General features: G+C 36.9%; 1 protein-coding gene across 1 annotated transcript in view; it reads right to left on the reverse strand.

Annotated features, from left to right (window-relative positions):
* The window catches only part of GRIN2A (glutamate ionotropic receptor NMDA type subunit 2A), a 179295-nt gene that overhangs the window by 76838 nt on the left and 89761 nt on the right, over window positions 1–12696 (reverse strand). The window contains 1 exon segment of the mRNA XM_035548801.2: window positions 2275–2867. Coding sequence (XP_035404694.1) covers window positions 2275–2867 — 593 coding nt within the window.

Below are 12696 nucleotides of genomic sequence, written 5' to 3' on the forward strand. Positions count from 1 at the left end.
GCCTTAGAATACTATACTGGGTTTAAAGCTGAATTTAGACTGTCATTATAACAGATGGAGTCTAAAATCCTCTTTCCTGCTCTATTTTTGAGCTTGATTTTCCTCAGGCATCACCTTATAGGGCCACTTTCCTGCTCTCCACCAAGTGGTCTGCCCCTGAGCTTGCAAGCAGTGCCCCGCTGTGTGACCCCACTTCTCCTGCACGTTCCAAGCATGGACAGGGAGGCCCAGTACAGCAATTATTTTAGCCCTTTATCATTGTAAGTATGCTCTGAAATCCTTTCTTCAAGTTAGTTCCTTAATACAATATCATATACATTTATCTTGTAGTTTAAAATACAAAGCTGCACTATCTGTAGCCTTGAACTGTGAAGATGACATTTCAGAATAAAACCCCAATTTAGGCAGTGATTTCTAGAGGACACTTTGACCTTCATGTAGGAAGAAAACTGCAATCGAGGGATGAGGAAAAGAAAGCACAATTAATTTATTTTATTCACATTGGCATGGAGAGACTGGTCAGCTCCCAGAGATTACTTAGCAGTGCTAAATGCTTGCATAAACTTGCTTTTCTTGCAGATTATATGTGACAAGAATAGTCTTGGGGAGTTATTACATAAGGAGAACTATTTAAAGTTTATACATTTTAGTGTAATTCTGACATTTCTAAATTAAAAACAGCCTCTTTCTCGTTCCTATGTTGTTGGAGTAGCTCAAAGCATCTTCTGTACAGAAAATCCATTCTCACATCATAACTCAGTGCTTTGCGTCACAAAAAGACTTTATTAAGCACAGTGCACTATATCCAAACAACGCCTATTAATAATTTCTGTATGCACCATGCACTGCACACTGCAGAATCTCCTGGTGAAGTCTAATCTCACTGCCCTAACGCTCGCAAGCCTTGTTCTTGTAGTCATACATATTTCATGAGAAAAAATGATTGTTTGAAGAAAGACAGCTTGTGCTGAATGCCTAACTCAAATCTACAGCTGTGCACTGCCAACCCTGTGGGGTAGGAGCCCTTTTCAAAACAGGTTCAAGTTGTTATGGTCTGTCCAACTGGACCACTGTATTTTAAGCACCAACACTTGTGCTGACATAACACTCTAAGTTTTATGGCTTATGAAATACATGTATGAAATGTTAAAATCCATTTACTTGGCAGTATTTGGCCTCTAAGAGAGCTTCTGAAGAATGCTGTGCCTGAAGATGCCATTTTCATAGAAAACAACAACTGTTCCAGGACATCATACAGCAAACAACTCCTATTCTAAGTATGCACATACAGCTCAGAAAATTAAAAACATCCCATAAACTCCTATATGAAATCGGCACTGAGTTTCCTTCTTGTGGCAATTCCAACCTCCTTTTCTGTAAAGTGCTTCATCTGCACTATTCAGTCAAAACAAATGTCATAAATACTGCTTAGTAACTTTCCTATGATATATTGCAAAGTGTTATAAAAATATGCAAGATTCCCTTTACTTCCTCTCACAAAACACACAAATTTATTTCTGTGTGACATGTATTACGCAACATTTTGGATACAAGTAATGTACTACTTCCAAAGGGGATATATAAAAGGCCCAAGATAATAAATAAATAACAGAGAATCCCGATTTAAACCTTGCCGGTTCCCACATGACAAACTGTTTTGAGGAAACTCCCATACCAACTTAGATTAGTGCAGATGAAGTTTTGCAGTTATTCTCGTAAAGGCAACAAAAATCAAATCCTCACAAGCAGAAGTGACATATTTCAGTTCAGGTAGTAAAAGCTGCCTAACTAATCTAATACTTCTATAATGTCCAGGGACACCTCCTTTACACTGCATATCTCTTTTCTTCCAAAATATTACCAGCTTCCTGCTGATGCAAGTGAGAGTCCCAGAGAAACTGGCAAGGCCTTCATAGCATTTTGGCAATTGAATTCATAGTTAAGGTACACAATGGAGCAATTTTATTAACTCAGTTTCATACCCCCTAACACTAATTTCTATTGCCTTCTACATCAGGGCCAGAGCAGTGTTTATTCTCCACAGCATGTAACATAATTTCCGTGTGCACAGTGAGCATTGCAGCAAGTCTTATTGCACATTCCCTTGGAACATCTGAAAATCATTGCTTAAAAAGAGTGTGACAGGATTAACAAAACAAACAAACAAAAAAACATTATTCTCCTTCAAGAAACATATAATGGCACTAGAATGGAAAATTATCAAGGTTCTGTAGGAAAAATAGATAAACAAATAAATAAGAGAATAATCCTTACTTGTGCAAGGTGTGAGATGGCCGGTCATTTTTCTCCAGTTGACCATAACAGCTAGTTTTTGCTTCAGGAATGAAGGAATATTTTTCCAGCATGGCTGATGCAGCAGTGGCAATAATCCCAAGGCCATCCCGCACCCGAGCTTCTAAGCTGTAGTCCCACTCATCATAAGATGCTGAAATGAGTCCTGAAGGAAACTCCTTGGGGGTGATTTCTGTGTTACCACTAACCAGGCTGGGAACTATCCAAAAGAAATCATAGCCAGTAAGGCCCAGGGAGCGAGCCTCATCCAGTATGTAGACAGCTTCATCTTTGGAGCAATACAGCAGGATGACAGATGAATGAATTTTCTTCAGCTGAATTTGTGTCTTGGCATCTCCAAAGGCAGTATCAAGTACGATGATATTCTGCATGTCCCAGCCCACAAAACTATTTTCCACTGTGGTCTTAATGACATTGATGAAGTCTCGATATCCAGGGAAGGTGGTGGTCACCAGAGAAAACACGTGCCAGTCATAATCCTGCATGATCTTCAGCATGACAATGGCTTCCTGCTGGATAGAAGCCCCAAACTGGAAGAACGTTGACATCACATCCTAGAATACCAAATACAGTGGAAGATTATTACTTTGGGACAAGTCTAAAAAGAAGAGAATCTCTACTTCTTTTTTAGGTCCACTGTGGCTACCAAACTTTTGCTGTATTCAAAGAACTTTCTGTGCCTTATCGTATTCATATCATTAATAACCAATGCTGATCATAAGTGAGTACCACAGCAAATTAAAATATTCGCCAAAGAGTATGAACATATATTTACATAGGAAATTTCCAAGTGCTTGGTCACCTGAAGACAGCAAAGCAAATCAGTACTTACTGAGGAAGCACAAGCTCCCCAGAGACAGCCACTCACTGTTAAACACCTCATCTCCAGCAGAGGTAGCTTTAGATTCACCAAACTGACCCAATAAATTAATAGCAATTTTCAGACACAATGTAAATAAATTGCAATGCACATGCTGTACAGATATGAATGACCTCTGTTACTGCCAAACCTAATGTCTGAGTGATACTTCACTTCCCATAGGTCCGTCTTGGTGGAAGCTGTCAAACTCTGCAGAACTACATTTATCGTCCCCACATGCCAAGCTTACTACTGCTCACGAACTCACTACTGCTCACGCTCCATTCAGATCACATGGCCCATTGATGCCTGATGTAGAATTAACAGGATGGCACTCCAGGGACAACCAGCAAGCCGCTGGTGTCCTCATTAAAGGGCTGAAATGGGAGTAAATTCAAACAATGACCTCTTAGTCTGTAACTGGAAGCTGCATTGCCTTCCTGAGGGATACAGCTGAGCAATCAATTTGCTGCACAACTTGTTTCTAATATTTGTCTTGGGCTTTTACAGTATTCACAGCATTCTACACGGCATAAGGGCAGGTACCTCTTATTTTAACAACCTCTGTCAAAAATAGGGACACATATTTTGTGGGCACTAAATTTACAAAGTTTTCAATTGGTCTATTTTTGCCATGTTGCAATAAGTTCTAAATTTATTTTTGAATTTTATATTCTGGATTTATATAGATCGCAATTATTAGAGTATCAATGTATACACCTTCTTTATTTTCAATTTACTTCAGTATTTTTCCAGACCAGCAGAGGCAACTTATATGCATCATACATGAAATTCTTCTATGCATCATACAGAAATTCTGCTGAAAGAAAAGTTTATCATTTAAAAAAGAAACCGATCATATAAGATTTCTTAGGTAGCCTTTAAAGGAGAGAGATTTTAACTCTATTACTAACACACAGGGTGTTTAATTTCAGTTTTATGAATGTGGTTGTAAACTGCTGTCCTTTTGCAGGTGAGGAGAACAGAAGCAGATTAATTGACTTAGGTTTCACAGCAAGGTGGTGTTAAACATACAATTATTAGTGAGAACAGTAACTCAGCTCTCCAAGTTCTGGCTTTTATCTACTGAAATCTATTCACAGGAAACCGAGTGCCTGTATTTTTTATTTTAATAGAAGATGAGGAGTGTTATTACTTTCAGAGCATTAAGAACCTGACACCAGGATTTTATATAGCTTAACAGCAATACCAGTCTTACAACTGGTGTCAGACCATGAAGACTGATATCGAAGGTATAAAATACACATCACTGGTGGTAATGAAACCATCTGCTGTAGCATATTTGTCACATCAAAGGCGGCATTCTGAATGCCAGTACCAGATTTCACAGAATCATAGAATATCCTGAGCTGGAACGGACCCATGAGGATCAATGAGTCCAACTCCCAGCTCCACACAGGGCAACCTAAGAGGTAAACCAAACATCTGAGAACATTGTCCAAATGTTCCTTGAGCTCAGGCAGGCTCGGTGCCATGACCACATCCCTGGGGAGTCTGTGCCAGTGCCTGACCGCCCTCTTGGTGAAGAACCTTTTCCTGATACCCATCCTGAACCACCCCTGTAGCAGCTCCATGCCATTCCCTCAGGTCCTGTTGCTGTCCCCAGGCAAAAGAGATCAGCACCTGCCCCTCCGCGCCCCTCTAACCATATTTGTAGCTCTTCTTCGAACAGACTAATAGTTTTATGTCCTCCTTATATTGTTGCACCCACACCCCCACACAGTACTCAAGTTGAGGTGGCACTAGTGCTGAGTACAGTGGGACAATCACTTCTTTCCAACATTCAGCTCTTCAGTGCTTGATAGACCCCAGGATATGGCTGGCCCTTTTGGCCCCAGGGCACACTGTTGACTTATACTGAGCTTGCCATCAACTAAAATTCCCAGATCCCTCCCTGCAGAATGGCACAGCAGACACTTGTTCCCCAGCTTGTATGTACATCCAGGACAACACCATCCTGGTTGAAGAATCCAGCACTTGTTTTTGTTAAAACTCATGCAATTAAACAAACAAACAAACAAAAACAAACAAAACAAACAAACAAAAAAACTTCATACACATTTTGACCTAGAGCAGCCCTTGTTATACACCTTTCAATGGCAATAAACAGTGGTCTTGTGTACAATGGCCTGTGTCACCATGAAAGGAGTCTGACAAAACAAGCAAAATACTAAAAATTAAGCTTTTCCTTTTGTAAACATATTGCTAGAAAACTAGTTTACAGAAGGAGTTTTGATCAAAACAAGAGTAAAGTTGTAAAGTTCACATCCATATTGCATGAATCCTTTTTACATAATTGTGAATATGAACTTTAGCCAAAATTAAGAAATTAATATAAATCTGTTATGAGAATGATGAAAAGATTGTAATTATATGGTGAAAACAATTCCAGGTTCAGGAAAAGTGCAGATACAAATATCACAAGCCAAATTCTCTTCTGAAGAAATTCTACGTAGCTCCACTAACTTCATGTGATGCTTTTATAGCAGCTGAAGATCTGACTCTACGTGTTTACAATGATTTTGAAACAGATGTCAGACTGCAAGTAAATTCTAGCTTCAGAAACTTTAGCAGATATTTAAACACCTATAAAGAGAATATTCAAGGGCACATTATCCACTATGTTTAGAAAGAAAAAAAAAAAAGGAAAAAAAAACTAGTGAAGAAAACAGCAAATAAATAATTAAAACTATAAGGAATTCTAGAGTTGTATCCTTAAACACCTACAGAAGTGTTCATTTGCGGTTTTTTAAAACTTCACATTCCTCCTAAAGAGTACAATTATTGCTTTGCTTTATACAGACTTAGTATTTTATTACACATGCAAAATCTAAGTTGTACTTTTCTATATTCAAAAAACAAACTAAAATGATGTTTGTAAAAAAAAATATTCAGCTATTTTCATTTAACTGTCATCTCATCACCCATTAAAGTCATTTCCATAGGAGGAATATAGATGTAATATCAAAGGTGCTTTCAATGTACATCAAATGAATGTACTTTTTTTTTTTTTTCTCTTGGCCCCATATTTTGAAATTATTGGTGGAGGATGCAAGAAAGCTATACCAGTTACCCAATAAAAGAAATTTTTATACAAAGGAATTCTGTAGATAAATCTCAAAATATGAAAACCCCTAGATGTTACACTGATATGAGCAAAAATTTATTTAGTAGTAGCTATGGAAATTAAGAAATGCTTTATTCAAACTGACTTGATTTTTCTTTTCTAGCTTCTTAGCTGGATTCTAGCACAGCCATGTAAACAAAGAAACAGACATGAAAAGAGAAAGAAAAAAATAAACGAAAACTTTATTTTCTTCTATCCTGCACATGAACACAGTTTATAGCTACACTGAGCAGTCAGGCATTGGAATGGGTTGCCAAGAGGAGTGGTGGAGTCACCGTTCCTGGGGGTGTTCAAGGAAAGGTTGGATGTGGTGCTTAGGGACATGGTTTAGTGGGTGACGTTGGCAGTAGGGGGATGGTTGGACCGGATGATCTTGGAGGGCTTTTCCATGCTTAATGATTCTATGATCTCCCAGTATGTTTCATACCAAAAATAAATAATCCTTCAACTGGCTTTTTTGGTTGTTTTAACAGTATTCTTGAATTTTGTATACAATGTAAAATTGTCATTACAGACCAGAATTTCAACATTCCCATGTTCATGCACAGAACAGACAGCAGCTCTCTTTAGAGCTTTGACAGATTAGTATATTAGACTAAGTTGCTTTTTAATTAGTGTACTGAGTCTATAACTCAGTCGCTATCATCAGAATTGCACATTTCACTTCCCTAATTCCAACAAATTACATGAATATTTCTCTCAAAACCACATCCTCAGTTATATTCATGACATCTTAGTTTCCAGCTCCAGCTTTTCCATGAGATCAGCAGGGCAGATTCACTGCTGCTGTAACAGCGGAGGTTAGCCCTGACAGTGGTTTATGGCTACTGGGGGAAAAGCTGCAATAGTTGGTTGGTTAGAGAAAGAAACGCTTATATAAAATACTATACTACTTTTATTAAATGAAAATGAAATGCTAAACCAGAATAAAATTGGGGTCAACTTAAGACCAAAATCAATTTTCCACTCGGTGGGCTTGTCATATTTATATTTAATGATATTATGACAAGAAGCAAGAAACAATATGGAATATGGTTTAAAAAGCAATCCATGGAATGATTTTATTCAGTTAGAAATATTATTATTACAATGAGACAACAAGTAAAACTTTAAAGATATCTTAATTACTTCACTCTCTCTCTGTATCTTCCAAGGAGATATAGAAAAATAATTGTTCTCCTATTTTATGCCACTGTAATGCAGATATTCTGTTTTTATAACAGTTTTAAGGCATGCGGTGCTAGGTCTACATATACAGTGCAAGCTGTTTCCTGTTTAATGAATTATAGTAGATATTTGGCACTTATGAGGACTGAAAAATCTGAAAAACAGAGATTAGTCATGAATTTAAGCTGAATAATTTAACATCACATCAAAAATATCCAGAAGGAAATTATTTTTATGAATCTCAAATGTAGGTGAATAATATATTTTGCAGCGCATTACCTTGGTATCATTTATATCGGACTACTTGAAATGATGCAATGATTCCCAGATAAAAGCGAGGTGAATTGTGTTTAGATGTGATAATATCCAGGTTTCAGACATACAGTCTCTTCCCTCCATAGAGACCCATAGAAAAATTTCAGTAAATGCAAATACCAAAATGGAGGAGCTGAAAGGAAAACCTTTCCTCCCAAGACACCCTGCACACTTTTAAAGTCTTTAGTTATTACATTCCTGTCTCCATTTATTAAGAGTATGGAACATGCAATTCCCAACACAAACATCTCACAGAAGTGCCCAGGGAGAAAACTCCCCTATTATCACCATGGGACCAATCTGGGGGGAAACTATACAAAACTATGTACTTTCAGGCAAAACAGAGCAACATATGACTGTGGAAATAATTTACTAATTATTAGAAAGAGCAGAAGAAACTTCCTTCCCCAGGACTTGTCACCTCTCCAGTCACACATGGCAAGGCACACTGCAGGATAGGCAGGGCAGGGACTCTATGGCCGAGGATAGATTTTATGTTCTCCAAATCTGCCCACACATACCTGTGAAGATTTTGTGTGTTCCACTATTTGTTACTGAGAAGATGAATACTCTCTGACAGAGCTAGAAAAAGGATGGAAAATTTCTTACCATGTAATTTAACTGTGCAAATGCAGAGCCACAAAATAGTAAAGGTCAACAGAAAGGACGAATGAAGGGCTTACTTTTTATTTTAAAAGTTTGCTCTGGGAGAGGAACACTCAAGTTAGAAAAGGGCATTAGCAAGCAAGGGAGTACATTATGGCTTTCCCACATCTGACATCTCCCCTTTTATTATTTCAAGGAATAAATATCAGAGAAGCGTGATTGTGAAATATTAGCACCAGATTAATCAAGCATGTTCTCTCCCATTTCCTGAGGGAGCCTGCAGGGATTCATTTTGTAGAGGTTTCTGTATTTTCAGGTCATGGTTTTATCCTAAGAATTTCACTAGATAACATATTTTTTCTTCATTATATCTTTTTAATTATAATATACTTCTTTGGCTTATCAGGGCCTGCTACAAGAGTCAATGTTTGTCACTAATTTTACATTTACAAAAATTAGCAAATAAATACCAAGGGATGAGAACAGGGTTTCTAAAGATCACTGCAGAGTCCAATGGTTTTCAATCCTTTACATTCTTCAAATACTACAATGTCATGTCTAATGAACTTAAAGTAACTCAACATGTCATCGTGCTGAAACAGCATAACTTAATTACGGAAGATGACTAGTTTTGCATCCTAGATGACTAGGCTGGAACGCACCAGATGGGTTTTCATTCATGGACTGTGCAAATATCGGAAACTGGAGTCTCAGTGTCAGCTACTGGTCCACTAGGACAGGCCAGCGAAAAATGCTTTCAAAGACTGAAATTACATCAACAAGCCTCTGACTGAATCTGGTTAAGGAAAAAACAAACAAACAAAAAAAAAACACAACAACCAACGTGATGTGAACCAGCAAGGATTTTCATGTTACCATTTGATAAAAGGTTTATTCTCAAGATGTCCCCTTTCCAGATAATTTTCATCTTCCACTATTACAGAAATGGCTTACGCTTATCTCAATGAAGAAGAGCAAAATTGACTCATGTAGGTCTGTGAAAAGCAGTGTGTAGCTGGCTGCACCATAGCTACTTGGATGAATGATGGCTATCATAGAACTTCTGGGGTGAAAGAGAATCCCAACACATAAGTAGTAGTACAGCACTGATGCCTGCATGGAAGATAAGGGAGGACAAATATTTTCTGAATACAGATCAGTCCCTCTTTTTCCCATTCGGGTCCATGACATGCTGCTGAACATCAAGGTGAACTGTTAGCACTAGCCTAATATTTCTAATTTTTGGAGAAGAAGAGATTAATACAAGTTCTGTACTTTCTCCAGGTATTTCACCATGAAAAATACAGCAACATATAGTATATCAATTATTTAGCAACAAAGAAAGATTTTATGCCATATATTATAGCCGAGTATGATTTCTCTTATGCCCCTTGTTATAATTGCAGATAAACATTTTGCCATTTATCTAATTTAGATGTCTGATTTTCTCATGGTTTGTACAACCAGTATCCTTATGCTTTATTCATGTAATTAGTCAGCACTGATACAAGTAAATGGTTTCCTGAACAGTCCAGAGAGACATAATTTTCCGTGGGGAAATGACTTGAAATTAGCCATGCTGTACATTTTACACCTCAAGGAACACCTGAGTTCATTTGGAGAGCTCTTGAGTCTGTCCCTTCAGTGAAAACCCTATAAACAGTTGTTATGAATGATTAGGAAACGATCAGGAAAGCTGATGACTTTTCAAAGACAGAGAAGACCATTGCTGTGAAGATACTCCAAAGACATTGGGGCAAGTAACAGACTTTTTGATGTGTGGAAACATTAATCTGCCAACAATTCATATTTGATGCATCACAACAAAGTTGTGACAGAGCTAGAAGTAAATGGGGTCCTGTTTCTTATCATGTTTCTATGCAGAGAAAAAGTTTAGAATATGCTGATGATGATCTGTTCTGTATGGGTTACCTACCTAGATGAGGCAAATAATTCACACAAAATGATGCTATAAAAATAGCTAGAAGGAAACCTGAATGCAAATCAGAAGGTCTTAAAGTGTTGTCAGCTACCATGATTTTACCACAAAACTTTCAAAAGAGAGGAGGGGAACCAAAGGGCCACCTCTGGCGCCAGGGGATCACAATAGATAAATAAATAAATAAATAATAAGTACAGTGATTTTATTTAAGAATTTTTCCAGTTCTCATGGTCGTAGGGAAAAATATCAAAATGAATCCAGAGAACATTAGGGTCTGACAAACCCAACAGCAGGTAAGTTTACACCCAAATCCCTTTAGTTTCCAGGCTTGGGTAATAAATTTTTACAATTAAAGACTGAAGAGCAGCTAAGGATTACATTGCTTCTATGTACTTTTGCTGAAAACAAAATGATAAAATCCCAGACTTATTTTCAGAAACACAAAAATGCATTTTGCAAACTCATAGAAAGCTTTTCACCAGGTAACAGAAAAAAATGAAAACAAAAAACACCAGTAATAGAGGGCACCAGAGAGCTTGTGAATCAGCCTAGTGAAAGTCCAAGAAATCCAGCAGGGATAAATGCAGATGTTTCAGGAAGGAAGGTCTGAATAGCTTTCCTCTCCTAGTACTGGTATTTCATTGGAACTCACATAATTTACCTCCTCTAGAAATAAAACACCATAAAAATGTAGGATGAATGAAGGATATCAGCCAAATGAGCAATAAAGGTAAGTAAATGAACCACATAAGTAAATAAAAAAAATATCTTGGGACACAGACTATTCACACCCAATATCCCCACTCTCTTTTATTCACACTCGAGCATTATTTTCCAATATTCACTTTGCTTCTTATCAGTATTCAGATACTACATATTTTGCTAACAAAACAACATGCTGAGCTATGTGGAAATCCAATCTGTAAGCTATTGAGAATTATCTATCAAATCAATTAGTTCATTTACTTTCAACCACAGCTGCTCCCATAAGGCCATCAGAGATGAGCTTCTTTTGATTCATGGGCAATCTGGGGAACCTTAACAGATATAAAAGCAAAGCATTTAGTTTAAAGCAGCTCATACAACTTCTTGGAGCAGACGTATAGTTCTAATTATAAATCTTTAGAACAATCCCATTGTTAATGGCCATGCTTAGTGAAAGCAACCTTATATAAGGTTTAACTGTCTGATTTTAAAATGAAACCCTGACAGGCAAAGTTCAGTACAAGTAGATGGATCAGACACAAAGGATGACTTCAAAATTTCTGAGAGAAGGGAAGCGAAGGGAAGGGGAGATTTTGTCTTCCTTTTTCAATAAGAAGTGAAGTGTGCTGATCTGTATTTTTTGATATTTTTTTTTTGATTTTTCAACAAATAAAATTTCATTCTAAGATTTTAATTATACAGATTTCATTTCCCAAAGAGTTATATCATGTCTTTAAAAAGTGTAATGCCCAAACTTTGATTAACAGCTTTTTACAACATCAACCTAATTTATTTTTTTCCAGAATCAGACACCCAAATCGATCTTGCTCTAACCCAGCCATAAGATTAAACATGCACACAATTTACTGTGTGCCATCCACAGAACATGCTGGGACAGAATCCAATTTGCTTAGCATTTTAACAATCTGTTATATTAAAGTAAGTCGATTTTAAATTTTGTTTGTTGTTTTTGTTTAATGGTAATATTTTGTGTGTTTACATTACTATTGCCATGGAATCAAAAATACATGTTGTTTGAATAGTTTATGGAAATTTTCAAGAATCAATGCTATGTGGTAATTCTTCCCTGGGACAAACTTTCATTCCTGCTCTTTGATATTTTATACACAAACCATTTTACATAACTGTAAAGTGATATTACATAGGGTAATTAAATATGTACCTTAAACACCCAGCCTATAGGAAAACTGGTTCAGAACAAGGGGTTTAGAGTGCTTGAGGACAAGTAGGATTTTCAGTTAAAATTTTGTATCTTATCTAGTACAAGTATTGCACAGTAAAATTCTATATAACCAACTGCTTGCTAATGCCTCATGCATCAACTCCTTTTACAGAAAGGTTTTTTCATACAGTTTCTACTGTTGCTCAGAGCTTTAAAACCCACACCAACCAAACTTATTAATCCTGTAAACAGAATCAAAACTTCACTTACCCACGATCCCATTAAAATACACTATACCCAAGAATCCAGTCTTAAATCCAGATTCTGTAACAATTTGTCATTAAATGGCAGCTGAACCAAGCCAAACAAGCTGATTACTATTGTGTATATTGCATAAGAGTGCATAAAAGCCATAGATTATATAGAAAGATATGCATAATTAAATATCAATAAAAATG

The sequence above is a fragment of the Cygnus atratus genome, chromosome 15, assembly GCF_013377495.2.
Source record: "Cygnus atratus isolate AKBS03 ecotype Queensland, Australia chromosome 15, CAtr_DNAZoo_HiC_assembly, whole genome shotgun sequence".
Lineage (NCBI taxonomy): Eukaryota > Metazoa > Chordata > Aves > Anseriformes > Anatidae > Cygnus > Cygnus atratus.